This window comes from Oncorhynchus tshawytscha, linkage group LG11, assembly GCF_018296145.1.
Source record: "Oncorhynchus tshawytscha isolate Ot180627B linkage group LG11, Otsh_v2.0, whole genome shotgun sequence".
In the NCBI taxonomy this organism is placed as follows: Eukaryota; Metazoa; Chordata; class Actinopteri; order Salmoniformes; family Salmonidae; genus Oncorhynchus; species Oncorhynchus tshawytscha.
This window is the reverse complement of record NC_056439.1, coordinates 29,001,276-29,025,633: the sequence shown is the minus strand read 5'-3', so window position 1 is coordinate 29,025,633 and position 24,358 is coordinate 29,001,276. Positions and strand designations below refer to the sequence as shown.

Genomic DNA, 24,358 nt, shown 5'->3' with positions numbered 1-24,358 from the left:
GCATGTTTATTTAGAAAAAGTCACTGCAAAATATCAAAACGTTCTGCCCACACCTCTACAGAAATGTGATCAAATTAGCCATTACCCTTTTTATTTATTTATTTTTTAGAAACTGTCGTGGCCTAATTCCATTAGTTCCAAATTATACAGCAAATAAAAGGTGTTATTGTCACCATAAATGGTGACTGGTGCCGTTATAATGCTCGTTCACACACGCACAGTTTTAGGATGGTTCGGATTTATAACTGGACATATGTGTATGTATGGTGTGCGCCAAGTTTATAAATCTCAATATTTTTTTCGTATTCGTTTTCAGAAATAGCGCACGCAGATTTTGTTATACATTTACGCAGCGGTTATAAATGAAGCCAGGTGCCCTGATCAAAGCCCATGGCGAAGTCGGCTTAAAACAAAAGTGACGTTCAGTGTTGTGTTGTGTAGAGACTTTGCTGACATGCATCATTTTTGTTGTTAAGTCTGCCCCACCAAGATTTACATGCTAAAATCCCCACTGCATATATTTTACATTCTCCCACATTGCAGGTTGGCAACACAGGGAACCCAAACATGAGCGAAAAACGGTACTATTCATACAGAAAGCATTATCCCTTTTTCACAGCAACTATTTCCCTTTTTCTGTGATGTTACAAACAAACTAGGTCCAACAATAGTAGCCTGCCTCTGACTTTATCCGAAACTTGCCCATACTGGTATATAAATTAATCAAGATTAGACCAACCTACCTCTTTTGACCTTGGGGGTGGGTTATTTATTTCTTGCATTATACTGCCATTATACTATGGTAACGCACAATTAATAAAGATGATAATTTCTGGTACCATTTATCATTCTTCATACATCAAAGCTAAGACCATGGTACATTTCCATGATTCAGCTCTATACCATGGTATAAGTGAAAGTACCATAGTAGCAGCATGGTGTGAATGAAAGTACCATAGTATCACCATGGTACATTTTTGTAAGGGGAGGAAAGGAAGAGAGAAGACGTGAGAGAAGAGACAGTGGGGAAAACTCAATTGTAATTCTCCTCGCGCCTTCTTTCTTTGCCTCCATCTCAAAAGAAGGAGAGAGAATTTTAGGATTTATGCAAATGACATTCTCCGGGGGAGAGGAAGAGAGGAGAAGAGACTTGTAGATCAGCCCTCTGTCCACTGGACCAATCAGGAAGCATCTGTTGTGGGTGTGAAACTGCTGTCAACATTTTCTAAATGACGATTGGTTGACTGAGGTGCTTGTCAACGGAACGCCTCTATTTGAGTACATTTTACGATTATTGTCATTGTGGGGTATGATTAGTCGCCCGTGTAGGCGTGTTTTGCATCGGCTGAAAGTTGATGCATTCGATTTGGAACTGGGCTGCCTCCCGGGCAGGTTCCCGGTTCAAAGCCCATGGACAAGTCGGCTCAAAACGAGGTAATTAAGTGAGTGAGGTAATTAAGCACGTAGTAGTAATTAGTAGGCTTCTGTGTTTTCCCATGCAAAAGGGATTGCTTTTGATAAAAACGATTTATCTGCCTTCGCAATGAAAGGTAGTTAGAAATGTCAAACACTTATTTTATGGAAAATAGATGTATGTTTCTGCACGATGCACCATGCTACCTTGTTGACAAAATGACGGAGCGGCGCAGATCACTGTTCGATTTTGAGAGGGGCGTGCCCCCCTCCCCGCTTTCACCCAATGACATGGCGGGCATATTTCCGTTGCCCCGCGGTTCAGCATAATCGAATGCGCCCATTGTGAAATTGAAATGACAACAGCTAGCTAAGGAAGTGAAAGCGGGTATATATAAAACCAAAACTTTGCTTTTGGAGGAACGTAGACTGAGCACCTCCATAGAACGACAATCTAATGAGAAAGCTGTCAGGTACGTAGAATTGTTGACAAACAAGGTTCGTATGACGATCTTGCGCAATCGTTGAGCCGGCTGGGTAACAGCGTTAGTAAATATTCAATGTCGGCTACCTGGCAGAGGTAGCTAGTTAGCTAGCTTACTTTTAGCTTGGAGTACAAGTCGTCAACTCTTAGATAACTAACGTTACACAGCAAGAGAGCTAATCAACTGTCTTGTCAGGGATATGTGATGTGAACGGGGTGGTGTCAATAAACCTAGTTAGCTTGCAAACTATAGTGTGTCATGTCATACCGGGACAGCACAAGACTTCCTGATTATCTAGCTAGCTAGGTCCATTATCTTGGTCCCAAGGTTGTCATATGATGTCCATGTTAAACACTAGTCTGCACACTTTGCATATAGGTGGTGAGGTTCACTGGGACTTGTTTGACAATCAACACAGGTGTGTGTCTTGTGAGCCCTGTGTGTGTCGGGTGAGCCTGTGCCAGATCACATCAGCGTTAATTCAGTATATTAGTCAAATTTCACAGAAGTGTAAAAGATCAGAGCCCTCTCTGTTCTCCTCAGAAAGATGGTTAACTTCATCTAATGGAAACACAAACTAGAAAATTACATTTGGAATGGGAAGCGTCTCCCTCAGAGAGAGAGGGAGCTTTTTACAGAAAGTTTAAGCTTGGAATACATGTATAACAAGGTTTTATTGGTGTCTACGCCACAAACCAAATTTGGTCTTTCGGTAAGTTTGCGTAGACTTTTGATTGAAGCAGATGCACCCCCCCACAGGAGGCACAGGAGGGTCATAATAATGGTGCAGAACGGCACAAATGGAATGGCATCAAACACCTGGAAACCATGTGTTTGATACCATTCCACATAATCCGCTCCAGTCATTAACACGAGCCTGTTCTCCCCAATTAAGGTGCCACCAACCTCCTATGCTTTAAAGTGTCTACTCCACACACTAATTTGGTCTATTTCTCTCTCAGGATGTTAGTCCTGCTGTACTTCCTCTTTACGTTCGCTTCATTGGCTGCTTCAGTGGGGCAGACAAGAAGTGGAAAAAGATGTGACGCAGGTGTTGCGGCCCCCATTCCGGTGCTGCTCGTGTCGTTTGATGGTTTCAGAGCTGACTACCTTCAACGGTTCACTCTACCCAACCTAAAGCTGCTGTATTCGCAGGGAGTCCTGGTGGAACAACTTACTAATGTCTTCATCACCAAGACCTTCCCTAACCACTACAGCCTGGTAATATATAACCTTTCACCCCAGACCTATAACCCCTTGTGAGTTATCGAGGGGATGGTGTACTACAAACAATTCAGAAGTTGAATACCCAAAAAGCCTACTAAATAAGTAGTATGGGAATTCGATAGCAGTTTGTATGACCCCTAAATGCTAACCTCTTCCCTCTATGCCCTCCAGGTGACAGGTCTGTATGCAGAGTCTCATGGCGTCATAGCTAGCAATATGTATGACGACTTGACTCATAAGCACTTCACTATCTTCAACGACACCGACCCTTTCTGGTGGAATGAAGCTGAACCCCTCTGGGTCACTGCACTGGATTGTGGGTACAAGACGGGTGTGGCCATGTGGCCGGGGTCAGACTTGCCGATCAGGAACAGAACAGCGACTCACTTCATGCCCTACAACCCCTCCGTGACCTTTAGTCAACGCCTGGCCAATGTCACTGACTGGCTGACTGGGGTATGTAACTTCTGACCCATAATCCCAGTTATTGTTTTCACTGAGTAGTGCTTTCAGAGATGGAAGTGAGACATCCCACTCCCTAATCTTTTATGGTTCATATACAGTCAATGAACTAAGAAGACCAGTCCCAACTGCTATTGCATTGGTGTCTATGGGAGAGCAACCCCTTAAGCAGACGGGAAGTGTGACCATTTTTTTCCCAATGGTAAACGGCCTGAGTAAGACATCTTCATTTGTTCTCCATTCCTCTCTCCAGGGCCAGGGTAAAGGGGAGGGGCCAGTATCGTTTGCAGCTCTGTATTGGGAGGAGCCAGACAGGACAGGTCACATGTATGGACCAGACAACACCACCCACATAGGACAGGCTCTTAAAGAGGTACTGTACGTGTGTCACACAATATTACATTGCATTATATTGTGCTCAGTTCTACTGATTTTGAACTGTGTGTTAACAGGTAGATGACAATGTGGGTCTGCTGATGTCAGAGCTGATGCGTGCAGGGTTGTGGGGGCATGTCAATGTCATCATCACCAGTGACCATGGAATGGCCCAGTGTTCCACTGATCGCATCATCAGGCTGGATGACTGTCTGCACCCTGACAACTACTCAGTAGTAGACCTAACTCCTATCGCTGCTATCATACCCAACAGAGGTGTATACACACAAACGCACACAATTGCTATGAGTGAAAAGTTTGTAACTGGTTAAAGGAGAGGTTGGTTAATGTGTGTGTGTGTGTGTGTCAGACCCCAAGGCTGTGTTTTCCCTACTGAGTGGTTGCCATACCCACATGACTGCGTACCTGAAGAAGGACATTCCTGATAGGCTGCACTACAGGAACAATGACAGGATTCAACCAATCATATTAGTCGCTGACGAGGGATGGACTATCGTACAGAGGGGAGGGCTACCACGTCGTAAGGCTTTCACACATGACCCAAACACACGCATGCATGCATATATATATATATATATAACCGTCTGTCTCTGTGTGTACACTCTAGTGGGAGACCACGGCTATGACAACACTCTACCCAGCATGCACCCCTTCCTGGTGGCAGTGGGCCCAGGCTTCCTTCCTGGTTACCGTCTCCCGCTGTTACAGAGTGTTGATGTCTACCCAATAATGTGTCAGCTGCTTGGGGTTCCACCAGCACCAAACAACGGATCCCTGTCCCAGGCACGCTGCTTCCTGGCTGGGGAGGACTGTGTCGACATCCCCCTGGTGGTGGGACTGGTGGTGGGGGTACTGCTGGTTCTCACCACACTCACTGGTTAGTCTGCGGTATTGCTTGTAATATATACGTTGCAGTATCATCATGTTTTAAGTGAACTATGTAGTTTTTGTAATGGTCAAGAGAGAGAGAAGGGTGCTCCTTTAAATTTCCTTTCTCGCTCTCTTTTTCTATATACTACTTTTATATTTTGTCATTGACTTTAATATTTGACTTTTTATTATTGATATTTTGTACTGCACTGTTGAGGAGAGCTTGCAAGTAAGCATTTCACTATACCGTTTACACCTCTGTATCCTCTTATATGTGACTAATAAACTTTGAGTTGATCTCTCTCTCTGTCAGGACTCTTCAAGTTGTGGAGGCCACGGCATCAATCATCCTCTCGTCCCTTCCAACGCCTCTCTATACAGGACGATGATGATGATGACCCTTTGCTGGACTAGAGTAATCAACTCCCAGCTCGACTAGACTGACCAATCACAGATCAGAACGTCATATCACATCCAACCAGGTCATCACCACCATGCTCCCAACAACCAATCGGTACTCTGGTCAAATGTTTTGCACTAAATAGGGAAGAGTGTCTAATTTCAGACACAGCCATACTCTGTTATGAGACTAAACAGAGCAGTTGTCAGATTTCAGATTCACACACTCCTCTTTCTCTGTGGTACCATACTCATGCCATTTTCAAATAAATGCATGAACTATAAATAAACAAATATTAAACCACAAATAGTTAAAAATAAAAAATAAGACACCAAAGAGAACAGTCAGTTGGTAGAAACAAACTGGGGTTACTTGAATATGTCTATATACATAGAAGCCACCTATAATGATAACATATTATATATGTAAAAAAAAAAAAAAATCTCAGTTAATTTGGAAAGATTTGCAGACAATCATAAAGAATTATTCATCATTATGTTTAAGAGATTCTAGTAAAGGGAGGTAAATCTGAATATTGAAGGATATAGTTCCTAAGAGTACCGCTATATTGCAGTAGTATATCGAACAGCAGTCATGCTGTAAAGTTGTTATATAGGTTTTATTAAGGGTTTTATGAGATATTCTGTATACTACTGAGCCAGGGAGTGGAGTCAAAAACCGGACTGAAGCTATGTTTCTGTTAGTCACTTAATTTGATTTTATTTAGTAATGTGTGTTTTCTGAGCTAAGCTATAGCACTGGCACTATATGGCCTCCTGTAGTGTTAAGGAGACCTGTTATGCTGTTAGATTCATGTTCAGGGGCCGCATTTAAAAACGTTGCATAAGTACAAAGAATACCCCAAAACATGCATGCTCCAGTTTTCATGAAAAAGTTGGCATTTATATAAACTGAACTTGACTTGAGAATGTGCTTAACTCCCCACAAACTTTAGACCATGCATATGCTCAATATCTAGTGGTTAAAGTTTTCTATTGCAAGCAGGCATGTACTGAAAGTAGGCTGCCAGGAGCCATTTGCTGTCAGTGAGAAAAGCCTAAATCTGTTTTATTTTTGGAATGTAAAATAATTAGACCTAGGAATCTATTTCCTTACTATTTTATTAATGATTGCAGTAGCCTAAATTACTGTATTATAATTTTTTTGTAGCCTAGACAACGTTTCAGAATTGGCTGGCAGTCCAGCATATTTCGGTTGAGGGAAAAGTCTATGCAAAACATGTTGAATTCAAACGTTATGCTGACAGGTCCACAACAATTAGCCTTTTTTCCATACACTGTCAGTCCTTTGCCAAATACAACATACGTTACTGCAAATTATTAAAACATTCTGCCAACACTGTAAATAGGCCGGTAGCTTATGTAACATTTTTGACAGTAGGCTACAGTATTGCAGCATCATAGCATAATTAATCAGAGCCTATACTTACCAAGGCAGGAGATAATGCAGTCTATTGAAAACAAAATATTGAACAATTAGTTTTTGCTGTAGCATTTACTTCTAAATGGTTTCAAATAAACAATCAATCTTGCAGAACGCACAGTGTATAGCACTCCCTTTAGGCAGCAAGCATGTTTATTTAGAAAAAGTCACTGCAAAATATCAAAACGTTCTGCCCACACCTCTACAGAAATGTGATCAAATTAGCCATTACCCTTTTTATTTATTTTTTAGAAACTGTCGTGGCCTAATTCCATTAGTTCCAAATTATACAGCAAATAAAAGGTGTTATTGTCACCATAAATGGTGACTGGTGCCGTTATAATGCTCGTTCACACACGCACAGTTTTAGGATGGTTCGGATTTATAACTGGACATATGTGTATGTATGGTGTGCGCCAAGTTTATAAATCTCAATATTTTTTTCGTATTCGTTTTCAGAAATAGCGCACGCAGATTTTGTTATACATTTACGCAGCGGTTATAAATGAAGCCCCAGGTCCTTTATCTAAAAATAAGTCATTGAAGAACTTTACTGTTTTGTGTTTGTTTGATTCTCTTCAAGCTACAGTGTGTGTGTGTCGGCTGAGAAAGGGTGTCCCAATGTCTTTATTATTCTTTAAAATCTTTTTATGCACGTGTTTATTTTGTGTGGTTTGTTTCCAGAAAGCTCAGATCTTCCATTATTAAATGATTGTAGTTGTGTAGAGAAGTCGAAGATCTGCTGTTACTGTGGGTACTATGATTACTGTGCTGTTACTGTGTTATTACTATGCGAACCAGTTGAAGTCCCACCTCCAGGTGGCTACTGAATTGGTCCTCTGTGTTTCTGCTCATATTGTCATTGAAGGACAAATAAAAGTATAAAGTGTACACATTGTATCATTATTTTTCAAAATGCTTGGACTCCACCCCCACCCGCTATCGCTTCCCCCTACCTACAGCTGAAGTCGGAAGTTTACATACACATGCGTTTTAATGACTCCAACCTGTTTTTCAACCACTCCACAAATTTCTTGTTAACAAACTATAGTTTTGGCAAGTCGGTTAGGACTTGCCATCTACTTTGTGCATGACAAGTAATTTTTCCAACAATTGTTAACAGAGATTATTTCACTTAATTCACTGTATCACAATTCCAGTGGGTCAGAAGTTAACTTAGTGTATGTAGACTGTGCAGCTTGGAAAATTCCAGAAAATGAAGTGATGGCTTTAGAAGCTTCTGATAGGCTAATTGACATCATTTGAGTCAATGGGAGGTGTACCTGTGGATGTATTTCAAGGCCTACCTTCAAACTCAGTGCCTCTTTGCTTGACATCATGGGAAAATCAAAAGAAATCAGCCAATACCTCAGAAAGAAAAAATTGTAGACCTCCACAAGTCTGGTTCATCCTTGGGAGCAATTTCCAAACGCCTGAAGGTACCACGTTCATCTGTACAAACAATAGTACGCAAGCATAAATACCATGGGACCACGCAGCCGGCATACTGCTTAGGAAGAGAAGCGTTCTGTCTCCTAGAGATTAACGTACTTTGGTGCGAAAAGTGCAAATCAATCCCAGAGCAACAGCGAAGGACCTTGTGAAGATGCTGGAGGAAATGGGTACAAAAGTATATATCCACAGTAGAACGAGTCCTATATCAACATAACCTGAAAGGCCACTCCACAAGGAAGAAGCCACTGCTCCAAAACCGCCATAAAAAAGCCAGACTATGGTTTGCAACCGCACATGGGGACAAAGATCATACTTTTTGGAGAAATGTCCTCTGGTCTGATGAAACAAAAATAGAACTGTTTGGCCATAATGACCATTGTTATGTTTGGAGGAAAAAGGGGGTGCTTGCAAGCCAAAGAACACCATCCCAACCGTGAAGCACGGGGGTGACAGCATCATGTTGTGGGGGTGCTTTGCTGCAGGAGGGACTGGTGCACTTCACAAAATAGATGGCAACACGAGGAAGGAAAATCATGACGAAGATAAACAATTTAAAGGCAATGCTACCAAATACTAATTGAGCGTATGTAAACTTCTGACCCACTGGGAATGTGATGAAAGAAATAAAAGCTGAAATAAATCATTCTCGCTACTATTATTCTGGCATTTCACATTTGTTAAAATCAAGTGGTGATCCTAACTGACCTAAGACGGGGAATTTTATCTCGGATTAAATGTCAGGAATTGTGAAAAACGGAGTTTAAATGTATTTGGCTAAGGTGTTTGTAAACTTCTGACTTCAACTGTATGCTTAATCATTACAATTGATTAATATAATTGACAGGTGTGTGTGTAGCTAGGTTTCCATGCAAATATTGTAAAATCTGCATAAAACAATATGTACATTTTCCCACCAGAGATGTGTTTTCATCAAACTGACTTATTGCTGATTAAAGGATATGCGTGATGAAGTAGAGCACATACAAATAGTTCCCATGCACCTAATAAAAAATACAAGTTAAATGGGTTTCCATCTGCTGTTACTGTCATAGGCTACTGGTCTTTTTCCTTTCGGCATGGTTTTGTTTGCTATTGAATGAGCAATGGATAACTGGTGGCCTAATATCTGTTGTGTAGAGGTAATAAACCAGTTATGTCAGAAAAATAGAAAAATGCTCTGCAATATGATTATGATTTAGGTCTATATAATAAAAGTAAAATAAATATATTAGGCAACATGCCCTATGAGATGTTCTTACCAACGGCAAAGGCGTCTGGTTTTCATTAGGCCTACGTTTTAATGATTTTATTAGCCTACCATTATTATAATTCCTGTGCGTCAAACTCCTACATTTCCCCAAAAATAACAATATTTGCTTTCAATACAGTTGATCAACCACTAGAAGTTGTGCATATGCCATTTCTAAGATTTGCGTGGAGATATGTACATTTTCCTATCAAGTTCAAAATGGATAAATGCCAACATTTGCGGAAAAACTGGCGCACGCAAGGTTGAGTCTTTTTTTGTGCACACGCACCTTTAGATAAATGAGGCCCCAGGAAACCAACAAATTAAAAGAACCACACACATTTTGGAAAATCTTCAATTCACTCACAACATAATGTATTAAAATGAAAGATACAAAATGTTAGTAGATATGGACTCATGTAACATTTGTGTATTGTTCAGATTGAACTATGTTTTAAAATATGGTTTTTCTTATGTCTTATTACCAATATCACTATAGATAGGAACTACTAGTATATCATAGTATGTCAGAATTGTCACAGGTTAATAGTCTTTTCAGGAGGTAATGTAACAGCAATAACCCATCCCACAACAACATCAAGTTTAGTGTGACAATCTCCCAACATTAGCATCAGAGGGGTATGCCACCAAGCAATATCAATAAGTTAGCTAGCTAAACTTTGAACCCTCCTGAACAAACCCACATACAGCAGACCCAGGACAACAACATCACAGTCCTACTAAACGTTGTGTTCATCATTCTCATTCAGTTTGGATATTCTAAATGACGGAAAAACACATCAGCAGTATGTAGTTAGAACCAAAAGAGATAGGGGCAACGAGAGTACCTTAAAGATATTTACAAGCAAAACAAATACTTTTAGATTAAAATATAAAACGTTTCTAGTGGGTCCAGTGAGTTCAAATGAAATTATGACTTTTCATGTCATACATTTTATGTCACCCCTGTACAATACAACAATGTTAAGTTTGGTAAAAGGTAGACTCATCAATATGACGTCATCATACACAGAGGTGTGATTTCCAAATCTGTCACTCTTGTTGCTTCTCAATGTGTACCTTCCCTTGAGACATGTCCCCATTAGACAGAGTGATAGGGGCAGTCTTTGCAGAAATACATTTTACGGTTGATTTCTGTAAGCAGGAAGTTGACCTGTATGATGATGTCATATAGCAGAGTGTACCTTTAACCTGCTCTGTGCTTATAAGAGCTGGCTCCAGGGCAGCCTGACAGACTAATGTCCTGACCACCAGTTACAATGACTCACTGACTGACTTTAATTTTTTTAAATATAAATACTGAACAAAAATATAAATGCAACATGTAAAATGTTGGTCCCATGTTTCATGAGTGCTGGGGACAATAAAAGGCCACTAAAATATGCATTTGTGTCACACAACGTTACAGATGTCTCAAGTTTTGAGGGAGCGTGCAATTGGCAAGTTGACTGCAGGAATGTCCACCAGAGCTGTTGCCAGAGAATTGAATGTTAATTTCTCTATCATAAGCTGCCTCCAACGCCGTTTTAGAGAATTTGGCAGTACGTTCAAGCGGCCTCACAACCGCAGACCACGAGTAACCACGCCAGCCCAGGACCTTTCACATCTAGTTTCTTCACCAGCGGGGTCGTCTGAGACCAGCCACACGGAAAGCTGATTAAATGGAAGAGTATTTCTGTCTGTACTAAAACCCTTTTGTGGGGAAAAACTCATTCTGATTGGCTGGGCCTGGCTCCCCAGTGGGTGGGCCTTGTTCCCAAGTGGGTGGGACTATGCCCTCCCAGGCCAACCGATGGCTGCGCCCCTGCACAGTCATGTGAAATCCATAGATTAGGGCCGACTTCATTTATTTCAATTGACTGATTTCCTTATATGAACTGTAATTCAGTAAAATCTTTTGTTGCATGTTGCGTTTATATTTTTGTCATATAATATATATATATATATATATATATATATATATATATATATATATATATATATATATATATATATATATATATATACACACAGTAGGTCTCCATGGCCTTGGACTTCGCATAGGAGAGGGGATGTCCTCTTGGGAGAGCTGCATCAGACAACAGGTCAATGGCACCATCCCAGGGGTGATGGGGAGACAGGCGTGTAGCCTGGGTCTTAGAAAAAACGTGGTGCAGATCCTGGTACTCCTCCGGTAAATCCACTTGAGGAACACAGTCCGGACTTTCCACCGTAGCGGTGTTGACAGACACCACAAGACACCTCCCCTGACACTCCTGCGACCAAACCAGCAGTCTCCTATCGGACCAGGAAATAACTGGATGCAAACTCAACCCGTCTATAATCAAGAAGGTGATCTGTTCTGAATGAGTGTCCTGGGTCAGCAAAGAAACAGGAACAGTAATGTGATGTATGAGCCCTGTCCTTATTGGACGATTATCCAGGGATCGAACCGGAATGGGTGACTGTAGGGGAACCAAAGGGATGCGTAATGCTGTGGCTAGTGCGCTATCTTAAAAAATCCCGGCAGTTCCGGAATCAATCAGAGCTAACGGGAGTGAAGGGCGAGAGTACTCAGGGAATTTAACAGGAAAACACACTGGTTGATTTGACAGACAAGGAGAGGAGACCTTGCCTCCTACCTGGGTTAGCGCAGGAGAAGTCCTTGGCTTGTCAGCTCCTTGCCTCCTAGTGAATAAAGAGCAGCTCGGGGAGAAATGACCCCTTTCCTCACAATAGAAGCAGAAGCCCAGATTCCTCCTTCTCCTATGCTCTGCCGAGCTGAGCCCACCACGTGCCGAGCCCACCACGGAGCAGGTGTAGCCATGGGTTCCGGATTCCTCGCAGGTTTACTTCGGGACTACAGGAGGTTGTCCAACCGGATCACCATGCTGATGAGCTGGTCGAGTGACAGGTTGTCATCACGGCAGGCTAACTCCAGCTGTACCTCCTCCCACAGTCCGCTGCGGAAAACGGTACCAGAGCCAACTCATTCCATCCGGTGGAAGCCGCGATGGTCCGGAACTCCAGGGCGAACTCCGAGGCGGTCCTAGCTCCCTGGCGTAGTCGGAGTAGACGCTCACCTCCCACTCGGCCCTCCACAGGATGATCAAACACAGAGCGGAAGAGAAGGGTGAAGCGCTCGTAGGACTCCCAGACCGCGGCACAGTCCAGAGTCCGCCCGGTCAGTGCCGAGAAGACGGTGGCAACCCTGTCTCTTCCGGAAACATCCTCGGGGTAGAGAGCGAGGTACAGGTTGTATTGTAGAAGGAACCCCTTGCATCTTGCTGGCACACCGTCAAAGCGCTCCGGGAGGGACAGGGGTATTCTGCGGATCGGCGCCAAGAGCAGGACGGTTGCCAGCACACTGTCCATGGCGACCCCAAGTCTGGAGAGACAGTCCTCGTGGTGCTGTACTGTCCCTACAATGGTCGCAAGCTCGGCCTTCCCTGCTGTCTCCATATGTTGGGTCGATTATTCTGTCACGCTGTTATAAAGGATTTGGAGACATGCAGGGAAGGAATACATCATCTGGGTTTTTAATAAACCCAAAACAAACACGTATAGTAAACACTGGGATGTACCCAAACAAAAGAGCGAGGGTAAACCTCGTAGGACGATACGGGATACGGGAGACCCGAAATACACAATACACAAAACATGCAGCACAAGCTGAGACAACGCATAGGTACTCACACGACCAATGGACATGGGAACAATAATCAACAGCCCAATGTGCAAACAAAGGGCAATTTATACAAATACAATCAGTGAGGAATTGGAACCAGGTGTGCGTAATGACACAGTTCAGTGCAGCCTAGAAGGCCGGTGACCTTGACCTCCGGAACTGGTAACAGAATGAGCAGCAGTAGGGGGTGGATCCGTGGCATTATCCTCTGCAACAGAGGTAATTCTGGGTCTTCCTTTCCTGTGGCGGTCCTCATGAGAGCTAGTTTCATTCATTTTGATGGTTTTTGCGACTGCACCTGAAGAAATTTTAAAAGTTCTTGAAATGTTCCGGATTGACTGATGGACTGTCGTTGGAAAGAAAGTTCACAAAATAAATTTTAACAAGGCACACCTGTTAATTGAAATGCATTCCAGGTGACTAACTCATGAAGCTGGTTGAGCGAATATCAAGAGTATGCAAATCTGTCATCAAGACAAAGGGTGGCTACTTTGAAAAATGTCAAATATAAAATATATTTTTTATTTGTTTAACAGTTTTGGTTTGCTACATGATTCCATATGTATTATTTAATAATGTTGATATCTTCACTATCATTCTATAATGTAGAAAATAGTAAAAATAAAGAACAACCCTGGAATGAGTAGATGTGTCCAAAGTTTTGACTGGTACTGTATAAACTAGATTTTGATGTGAACCTGCATCAATACAGCCTCATCTCTGAACTGATTGCGTCTCAGTATTTGGGCACAAAATGAGACCCTTCTGTTACCTTAGACCCAGAACAGAAACAGAGAGAGGTTAGAAGTCAAATGTAGAATGCTGAGTTCACTTGTGACTCAAAAAGCATACCCTCAAGTGTATTATTGCTTTAATAAATTAAGTTAATATATATTTGCACCATATGAAATTCATATATATTTGTCCACCAATAAGTTAATACATATTCATACACATTTGCACCAAAATTAAGTTAACAAATGAATTTCACATACATATTAACATAATGTATATTCTCTATTTGCACCATATGAAGTTGATCAGTGGAAGGCTTAGTGTTGATTGGTGGAGGGATTGTCAGGTGAATTTAGGTAAAGGTCTCTGTTACCATGACAACCTCAGATATGAGGTTATCAGAAAGAGCACGACATATCCCGTAACTACATGACAGACAATCATATCTGTTCTACACAATACATTTCTATCTTAAAGTTCTGTAATGTTGTACCCTTCTGAGCAGACAAACAAGCAAACATAACAGACTGCTGAACTCACAGCTCAGTCACAACACACATAGTACACACACATCTCTGTATATTGAAATATACACTGAGTACAGAAAATCTTTCCATGACATATACTGACCAGGTGAAAGCTATGATCCCTTATTGATGTCACTGGTTAAATCCACTTAAATCAGTGTAGATGAAGAGGAGGAGAAAGGTCAAAGAAGGATTTTTAAACCTTGAGTCAATTGAGACATGGATTGTGTATGTGTGCCATTCATAGGGTGAATGGGCAAGACAACATATTTAAGTGCCTTTAAACGGGGTATGGTAGTAGGTGCCAGGCACACCAGTTTGAGTGTGTCAAGAACTGCAACACTGCTGTGTTTTTCACAACCAACAGTTTCATGTGTGTATCAAGGATGATCCACCACCCAAAGGACAACCAGCCAACTTGACACAACTGTGGGAAGCATTGGAGTCAACATGGGCCGGCATCCCTGTGGAACATTTTGACACCTTGTAGAGTCCAAGTCCTGACAAATTGAGGCGGTTTGGAGGGCAAAAGGGGAGGCAACTAAATTTAAGGAATTTTAGGAATATAAACTCACAGCTAGAAGACCGCTTTCAATCAGCTATTTATATATACACTACTGTTCAAAAGTTTTGGGGTCACTTAGAAATGTCCTTGTTTTTGAAAGAAAAGCAATTGTTTTGTCCATTAAAATAACGTCAAATTGATCTGAAATACATTCTAAATGTTGTAAATTACTTTTGTTGCTGGAAATGGCAGATTTTTTATGGAATATCTACATAGGTGTACAGAGGCCCATTATCAGCAACCATCACTCCTGTGTTCCAATCACATGTTGTGTTAGCTAATGGCACGTTGTGTTAGATAATCCATCCACCTGGCAGGTGTGGCATATCAAGAAGCTGATTAAATAGCATGATAATTACACAGGTGCACCTTGTGCTGGGAACAATAAAAGGCCACTCTAAAATGTGCAGTTTTGTCACACAACACAGACCATGTGTAACCACGCCAGCCTAGGACCTCCACATCCGGCTTCTTCACCTACGGGATTGTCTGAGACCAGCCACCCGGACAGCTGATGAAACTGTGGGTTTGCACAACCGAAGAATTTCTGCACAGAATGTCAGAAACCCTCTCAGGGAAGCTCATCTGCGTGCTCGTTGTCCTCACCAGGGTCTTGACATGACTGCAGTTCGGCATTGTAACAGACTTCAGTGGGCAAATGCTCACCTTCGATGACCGCTGGCATGCTGGAGAAGTGTGCTCTTCAAGCGTGAATCCTGATTTCAACTGTACTGGGCAGATGGCAGACAGTATGGCGCCATGAGGGTGAGCGGTTTGCTGATTTCAATGAACAGAGTGCCCCATGGTGGCGGTGTGGTTATGGTATGGGCAGGCATAAGCTATGGACAATGAACACAATTGCATTTTATCGATGGTAATTTGAATGCTCAGAGATATCTTAAAGAAATCCTGAGGCCCATTGTCGTGCCATTAATCCATCACCTCATGTTTCAGTAAGATAATGCACAGCCCAATGTCACAAGGAACTGTACACAATTCCTGGAAGCTGATAATGTCACCCATTAAGCATGTTTGGGATGCTCTGCATCGACGTCTACGACTGCGTGTTCCATTTCCCGCCAATATCCAGCAACATCGCACAGCCATTGAAGAGGAGTGGGACAACATTCCACAGGCCACAATCAACAGCCCGTTCAACTTTATGTGAAGGAGATGTGTCGCGCTGCATGAGGCAAATGGTAGGCACACCAAATATGGACTGGTTTTCTGATCCATGCCTCTAGCTTTTTTAAAAAGGTATCTGTGAACAACAGATGCAGATCTTTATTCTCAGTCATGTAAAATCTATAGATTAGGGCCTAATTAATTTATTTCAGTTGACTGATTCCCTTATATGTACTGTAACTCAGTAAGATCTTAGAAATTGTTGTATGTTGCATTTATATTTCTGTTCCGTTTAGGTCTCAGAGCAGGTGATGTCACCGAACGCTACAAGCACGCACCACTGACTAGCTAGCCATTTCAAATCGGCTACATGTGCGCACATGTATATAGAGTTGAAGTCGGGAATGTTTACAAACACCTTAGCCAAATACATTTAAACTCAGTTTTCACAATTCCTAACATTTAATCCTAGTAAAAATTCCCTGTTTTAGTTCAGTTAGGATCACCACTTTATTTTAAGAATGTGAAATGTCAGAATAATAGTAGAGAGAATTATTTATTTCAGCTCTTATTTCTTTCATCACATTCCCAATGGGTCAGAAGTTTACATACGCTCAATTAGTATGTGGTAACATTGCCTTTAAATTGTTTAACTTGGGTCAAAAGTTTTGGGTAGCCTTCCACAAGCTTCCCACAATATGTTGAGTGAATGTTGACACCTTCCTCCTGACAGAGCTGGTGTAACTGAGTCACTCCAATACCTTGACTTTGTTGTCCTTAAGCCATTTTGCCACAACTTTGGAAGTATGCTTGGGGGCATTGTCCATTTGGAAGATCCATTTGCGACCAAGCTTTAACTTCCTGACTGTTGTCTTGAGATGTTGCTTCAATATATCCACATTATTTCCTCCTCTATTTTGTGAAGTGCACCAGTCCCTCCTTCATCAAAGCACCCCAAAAACATGATGCTGCCACCCCCGTGCTTCACGGTTGGGATGGTGTTCTTCGGCTTGCAAGCCTCCCCCTTTTTCCTCCAAACATAACGATGGTCATTATGGCCAAACAGTTCTATTTTTGTTTCATCAGACCAGAGGAAATTTCTCCAAAAAGTATGATCCTTGTCCCCATGTGCAGTTGCAAACCATAGTCTGGCTTTTTTATGGTGGTTTTGGAGCCGTGGCTTCTTCCTTGCTGAGTGGCCTTTCAGGTTATGTTAATATAGGATTTGTTTTACTGTGGATATAGATACTTTTGCACCTGTTTCCTCCAGAATCTTCAGAAGGTCATTTGCTGTTGTTCTGGGATTGATTTGCACTTTTTGCACCAAAGTACATTCATCTCTAGGAGACAGAACACGTCTCCTTCCTGAGCGGTATGACGGCGCGTGGTCCCATGGTGCTTATACTTGCGTACTATTGTTTGTACAGATGAACGTGGTACCTTCAGGCGTTTGGAAATTGCTCCCAAGGATGAACCAGACTTGTGGAGGTCTACAATTTTTTTTCTGAGGTCTTGGCTGATTTCTTTTGATTTTCCCATGATGTCAAGTAAAGAGGCACTGATTTTGAAGGTAGGCCTTGAAATAAATCCACAGGTACACCTCCAATTGACTCAAATGATGTCAATTAGCCTATCAGAATCTTATGAAGCCATAACATAATTTTCTGGAATTTTCTAAGGTGTTTAAAGGCACAGTCAACTTAGTATATGTAAACTTCTGACACACTGGAATTGTGATACAGTGAATTATAAGTGAAATAATCTGTCTGTAAACAATTGTTTGAAAAATGACTTGTGTCATGCAGAAAGTAGATGTCCTAACCGACTTGCCAAAACTATAGTTTAACAAGAAATTTGTGGTGTGGTTGAAAAAGGAGTTTTAATGACTCCAACCTAAGTATATGTAAACTTCCGACTTCAACTGTATGTATATGTATATGTGTGTCAGAGAGAAGACTCGTACTGCAGTAGTTCATAGAGCAGAGATCTGTCCCTGTATCGAATGCCTGCGGCTGTAGGTGTCAGGTACTGCAGTAGGTTGATGGTTCTTCGCAGACGTCTGTCCACGTAGTGAGCGTCCCAGGCCGGGTAACGTTTCCTAGGCATGTCAATCTTTATCAGAGGACCCTCGAAATGGTGTGAGGTGGGGGGCTCTGAACGCACCTGGAACACCGGCAGACAGCTGTCTGCTATGACGTCATCACTGTGGGAAGGGGTGGCCAGATGGGCTGGGGTTGGCGTGGCGGAGGGGGGCAGGGGGTTACCCCACAGCAGCTCGTCACAGCAGGTTGAGGCCGGGGTGGGGTGTGTGTGTGAGGGGTGGAGAAGGCCGTAGTATAGAAGCATCACCAGTACTCCACCCGCAAAGGACAGGTAGACACCACACAGCGCTGGCACCGCGTAGTTGTCTGTGTCTGCATGGTCACGATACACATACCTGTAACACACACACATGCAACTATTATGATATGCACGCACACACATTTGTCTCTGCACTGATTAAGATAGATACACCCATTAGATGATAAAACACATAGGTGTGTCTGTCTGTCTACATACCACAGTCCAGTGAGAAGTGTATTCTCAGCCAGTACCACAGAGTAGTAAGCAACCATGCGTCCCCTGGTGTGTCCCTCCTTGACGTTGAACCAACAGAAGATGTAGACGATCCCTACCACCATGTTAAATAGCACCTCCTCCCAGCGAGACATACAGAAGTCTGTTCCTCCATGCACCACCCACAGTGCCATGCCACACCAGTGGAGTACCACAAAGATGCCAAAGTACAGGTGGAAGAGGGAGGCGAAGAGGGCGAGAGAGAGAACGCGGGAGGAGATGGTGAAGAGGCGCCAGAGAAGGTGGAGAAGGGCACCGCGGTAACTCAGACTGCGCTGGTCGTCCCTGGAGTCACGCAGGAGCTTGTGGTACGAAGCCAACACCCAGGATAGAGACAGAAGAGAGCCTAGACTAGATATACCTAGAGAGAGAGGGATTGATTCTCATCTTGGTAATGCTAGTTGAAGAGTGAGTGTGTGTGTAATGTGTACTGTGTGTGAACTGTGTGTGTATACGTACACTGTAGAGTCTCAGCCCGGTTCTGCTGTATCATAATACAGAGTTGTAGTACTAGTTGAGGAGCTGACTCCAGGAAGGTCTCCAGTAGCCGCAGCATGTTGACGTCTGCATACTCAAACATCATGGCCCAGTAGAACCTCCTCTGGGCCTCCTTAAGCTCCTTCATACGGTGGGACTGGATACCCAGGTACAACGTACGGATATACCTGGGGGTCAGAAGTTGGAGGTGAGACGTCAATCATCATGGGCCCTGTAATACCGCCATCATGGCCCAGAGAGAGAGAGAGAGATAGAACCTGTTTGAATTAATAATATCAATTACGAAGTGCCCCAGGCTGTGGGTGTGTGTGTTTGTGTGTATGCATGTGCGTAGTCATGCTCATACAACCATCTGGGCTGCATCATATCAGCAAATTTCATATGACATCAATAATTCACTGGCCACTTAGAAACACACACATGCAGACACACATTTCACCAGAGAAACCTGAAAAATGCCACATCACAACAGAGGAAGAAGAGAGAGAGAACTTATTGATTTGTGTTTAATTTGCATAAAAAGTTTGTTGTTATCCATCCTTTCACTCTCTCGCTCTCTCCCTCAGTCCCCTCCCCCTTCATTACTGTTATGTGTGTTTTCTTCCTACTACTCCGTCGCTCCATCTCACAGTGATCTATCTCAATCAGACTGAACCATTCCACACACATACACCACTCTTTGGGACAGGCCACACAATTAGGGGAAGTGTTACACATGGGCACACATACAGACACACATCACTGGGGAGGAGCAGGGTTGTTATTTTCACTGCGAGCCTTTATAAAAACATGCAAGAAACCACACAGCCCGGTGTGTGTGTCAAACAGTCATACAGGTGTCATCCAGTCAGTCAGAGCCCCCACCCCACCATGTATTTGAATGCTCTGTGCATTACTAGACAAACGTGGACGGTCCAAACGCTCCTCAGACAACTCTCATTTACAAATCACTGAGCTGCCTCCCAGCCCCCATCACACACACACGCATGCACACCCGCTCTTAAACCCACTCAACATCTCCCTCAGGCACCTAGGCCATTAAAGATTAATCTGAAAGAGAGCGGGAGCGAGAGAGTGTGTGTGTGTGTGGTTGGGGGGGCTTTGACTATTGGTGTTCAGTCAGTGTAGCGCAAACGCAAGAGAAGATAAAAATCGTTTGAGCCCAAATAGTTTAAAACTGTTTTACCAAATAGTGGGGAAATAAGCTTTATTCAGGTCAATGCAGCTTCTGCCCATGTTCTGCACATGTGCCCTTTGTTGCTTATATGGCCATTTGGATTGTTCGAGTAACCTTGCTAATGCTACTGACTGTAATTCAGTGTTGCCTGTTTTTAGAGCTGTGTGTGTGTGTGTGTGTGTGTGTGTGTGTGTGTGTGTGTGTGTGTGTGTGTGTGTGTGTGTGTGTGTGTGTGTGTGTGTGTGTGTGTGTGTGTGTGTGTGTGTGTGTGTGTGTGTGTGTGTGTGTGTGTGTGTGTGTGTGTGCGTGTGTGTGTGCGTGTGTGCGTGCGTGTGTGCGTGCGTGCGTGTGTGCGTGTGTCGTGCGTGGGTGGCACGTAGCCTACTGGTAAAGAGTGTTGGGCCAGTTACTAAAAAGGTCGCTGGTTCAAATCCCTGAGACGAATAGGTGAAAAATCTGCCGTTGTCCTTGAACAAAGCACTTAACCCCCAATTGCTCCAAGGTCGCCATCAATAATGGCTGATCCCTGGCCGTGACCTCACTCTCCAAGGGTGTCTCAGGGGGACTTGGGATATGCAAAAACCAATTTCCATTTCGTACCTCACACTTACAGGTTACCCACTTTGACATGCATTGAAATAGGACAAACATAAACACCCCCTATTTCGATCTTAGACTTTCACTCACACAAAAGCAAAGCTATTCACGTCTCACCATCTTAAAAAAACATGCCCCTTTCAAAAAATGTAGAACTAAGAACAGATATAGACCTTGGTTCACTCCAGACCTGACTGCCCTTGACCAGCACAAAAACATCCTGTGGCAGACTGCAATAGCATCGAATAGTCCCCGCGAAATATACAACTGTTCAGGGAAGTCAGGAACCAATTCACACAGTCAGTCAGGAAAGCAAAGGCTAGCATTTTCAAACAGAAATTTGCATCCTGTAGCTCTAACTCCCCAAATTCTTGAGACACTGTAAAGTCCATGGAGTACAAGAGCACCTCCTCCCAGCAGCCCACTACACTGAGGCTAGGCGACACGGTTACCACCGATAAATCCATGATAATCTAAAATTTCAATAAGCATTTCTCTACGGCTGGCAATGCTTTCCTCCTGGCTACCCCAACCCCGGCCAACAGCTCTGCACCCCTCACAGCTACTTGCCCGAGCCTCCCCAGCTTCTCCTTCACCCAAATCCAGATCGCAGATGTTCTGAAAGAGCTGCAAAACCTGGACCCGTACAAATCAGCTGGGCTAGACAATCTGGACCCTCTCTTTCTGCCGCCATTGTTGCAACCCCTATTACCAGCCTGTTCAACCTCTCTTTCATTTCGTCCGAGATCCCTACAAATTGGAATGCTAGACCCAAACAAGAGTGTCACGAAGACGACACCATTCTGTATACATCTGGCCCTTCTTTGGACACTGTGTTAACTAACCTCCAAACGAGATTCAATGCCACACTTCACTCCTTCTGTGGCCTTCAGCTGCTCTTAAACGCTAGCAAAACCAAATGCATGCTTTTCAACCATTCGCTGCCCGCACCTGCCCGCCTGACTAGCATCACTACTCGGGACGGTTCTGACCTAGAATACGTGGACAACTACAAATACTTAGGTGTCTGGCTAGACTGTAAACTCTCCTTCCAGACTCATATCAAACATCTCCAATCCAAAATCAAATCTAGAATCGGCTATCTATTTCGCAACAAAGCCTCCTTCATTCACGCCGCCAAACTTACCCTAGTAAAACTGACTATCCTACCGATCCTCGACTTTCGTCGATGTCATCTACAAAATAGCTTCCAATACTCTACTCAGCAAATTGGATGCCATCACAGTGCCATCTGTTTTGTTACCAAAGCGCCTTTTACCACCCACCACTGCAGTCGGCTAGCCCTTGCTACATATTCCTCGCCAGACCCACTGACTCCAGGTCATCTATAAGTCTATGGTAGGTAAGGTCTGCCTTATCTCAGCTCACTGGTCACGATAACAACACCCACCCGTAGCACGCGCTCCAGCAGGTACATCTCACGGGTTATCCCCAAAGCCAACACTTCCTTTGGCCGCCTTTCCTTCCAGTTCTCAGCTGCCAGTGACTGGAATGAATTGCATAAATCGCTGAAGCTGGAGACTTACATTTCCCTCACTAACTTTAAACATCAGCTATCTGAGCAGCTAACTGATCGCTGCATCTGTAAATAGCCCACCCAATCTACCTACCTCATCCCCATATTGTTTTTATTTACTTTGCTGCTCTTTTGCACACCAGTTTCACTACTTACACACCATCATCTGCTCGTCATCATCTGCTCATCTATCACTCTAGTGTTAATCTGCTAAATTGTAATTACTTTGCTACTAAGGCCTATTTATTGCCTTACCTCATGCCATTTGCACACACTGATTATAGACTTTCTTTTTTTTCTATTGTGTTATAGACTGTACGCTTGTTTATTCCATGTGTAACTCTGTGTTGTTGTTTCTGTCGCACTGCTTTGCTTTATCTTGGCAAGGTCGCAGTTGTAAATGAGAACTTGTGCTCAACTAGCTTACCTGGTTATTAAATAAAGGTAAAAAAAATAAAAAATAATAATAAAAAATATTATCTAAGGGAGGTAAACTGCAAACACAGATGCATGCAGGCAAACTCACATAAAGTGTGCGTGAGGCGAGGTGAACATGTGGTCTATTGTATGGACAGTAGAGGAGGAGAGAACAGGGTGACATGCTCTGTCCTTACCTCCAGACCTGTCCCAGCTGTAGAATGTGTATGGTGATCTGCCACAGCCACACTGAGGCCACTCTGACCCGGTCTGTCCCGGGATAAATCCATCTTTGTTCGGCTGGACCTCGCCTAGTCAGCTTTTCTCTCTCTCCTCCCTTGCTGCAGTCCACTGTCCCCAGCCAGGTTGTCAGACACTCTCCGCTGTAGTCCTGGATGAACCAGCGGAAGCTCAGGATCTGAACTACCATCGACGGCACCAGTACAAGAAAAAGCGTCAGACCAAACCACAGATAGTCCTGTCTGGTGTAGTAGTCCGCAGCGAGAAGTAGGTCTGTTCCCACATCCCAAAAGAAGACGAGAAGAGCCAGGATCAGCCAGAGGCAGTCCAGCCACAGGCCCTCCTCTGGCGGGCAGCGAGTCTCCCTTAAATCGTTACCCCTGCCAACTCCGGTCCCTCCAATTCCTCTATAATAGGAATGATCATAATAATAATGGTAAAAGGGTAAAAATGAGAATAGCAGAGACAATTATCATACTACACACACACACTTACCCAGTAGTGTCCTCCCCCAGCAGGTTTCCCAGGCAGTTGGAGCGACAGCCCCAATAGCAGACAGCAGATTGGCAACAGAGACAGATGTGAATGGCTGCAGATTCCAGAGGCTGACAGTCTCCCTCTGTGTCTCCATCAAACACCCCCTCCCCCACACCCTCCCCCGTTCCTCCCCATCCCCCTCCATCAGACTGAGCGGCCATGTTACTCCCGTTCCTTTCGTCCCGAACCAAAACACACCCTCCTCCTCTGATCCCACTTCACTTTCCAAATACCTCCTGTCCCTCCTCAGCCGCTGTGTTTCTGTCTCTGACTCTCCCAGGGAGCGAGGAGCCATCAGAGCCTGTCACTGCACGACAGCCTCCTCTCCATCCCTCCTCCCCTTCCTCCTCTCTAGGAAACACTCTATCCCCTCTCATACCAGGTGCTCCTCGCGACCAGCGGCAGCTGTGGAATCCGTTCCTGTCCCTCTTCTCCTCTAGCCTCTCTTCATCCCCCTCTCTCTCTCGCCCTCTGCATCTCCTGCATGGCTGACTCACCACGGTCATCTAGGGAGACAGTGGCTTGTTATGAGTTAATGCAGCATCTTCCAGCTAACAGACCTGTGTGTGTGTGTGGGCGTGTGTGTGTTGAGAAGTAATTGTGTAATAATCTAATGAATTAATCCTCATCCATGTGGAGCTGTGGTAACAATTCAGCCTTCCACCGCCTGCTTCTCTGACACACACACACCACAGCATC

The 24,358-nt window shown here is 43.6% G+C and overlaps 2 protein-coding genes across 3 annotated transcripts; one reads left to right on the top strand and one right to left on the bottom strand.

Annotated features, from left to right (window-relative positions):
* The first annotated feature begins 1,293 nt into the window (after positions 1–1,293).
* Positions 1,294–7,587, top strand: enpp4 (ectonucleotide pyrophosphatase/phosphodiesterase 4). 2 transcript variants are annotated; one of them, XM_024437181.1, is made up of 8 exons: positions 1,294–1,434; positions 2,861–3,119; positions 3,297–3,581; positions 3,841–3,960; positions 4,040–4,238; positions 4,333–4,503; positions 4,591–4,860; positions 5,167–7,587. In XM_024437181.1, the coding sequence occupies exons 1-8, from the start codon at positions 1,310–1,312 to the stop codon at positions 5,265–5,267; spliced, it is 1,530 nt and encodes a 509-aa protein (XP_024292949.1). In that variant the 5' UTR covers positions 1,294–1,309; the 3' UTR covers positions 5,268–7,587. The 2 variants fall into 2 exon arrangements, with proteins under 2 accessions (XP_024292949.1, XP_024292950.1); XM_024437182.2 differs by lacking the exon at positions 1,294–1,434 and adding an exon at positions 1,731–1,886.
* Positions 7,588–17,928: 10,341 nt separating this feature from the next.
* On the bottom strand, positions 17,929–23,820 carry LOC112262453 (XK-related protein 6-like). The gene is made up of 5 exons (XM_042330612.1): positions 23,618–23,820; positions 23,080–23,529; positions 19,116–19,321; positions 18,600–19,017; positions 17,929–18,477 (listed from the first exon to the last, which is right to left on the bottom strand). Exons 1-5 carry the CDS (start codon positions 23,818–23,820, stop codon positions 17,985–17,987), a joined length of 1,770 nt encoding a protein of 589 aa, XP_042186546.1. The 3' UTR covers positions 17,929–17,984.
* Positions 23,821–24,358: the final 538 nt, after the last annotated feature.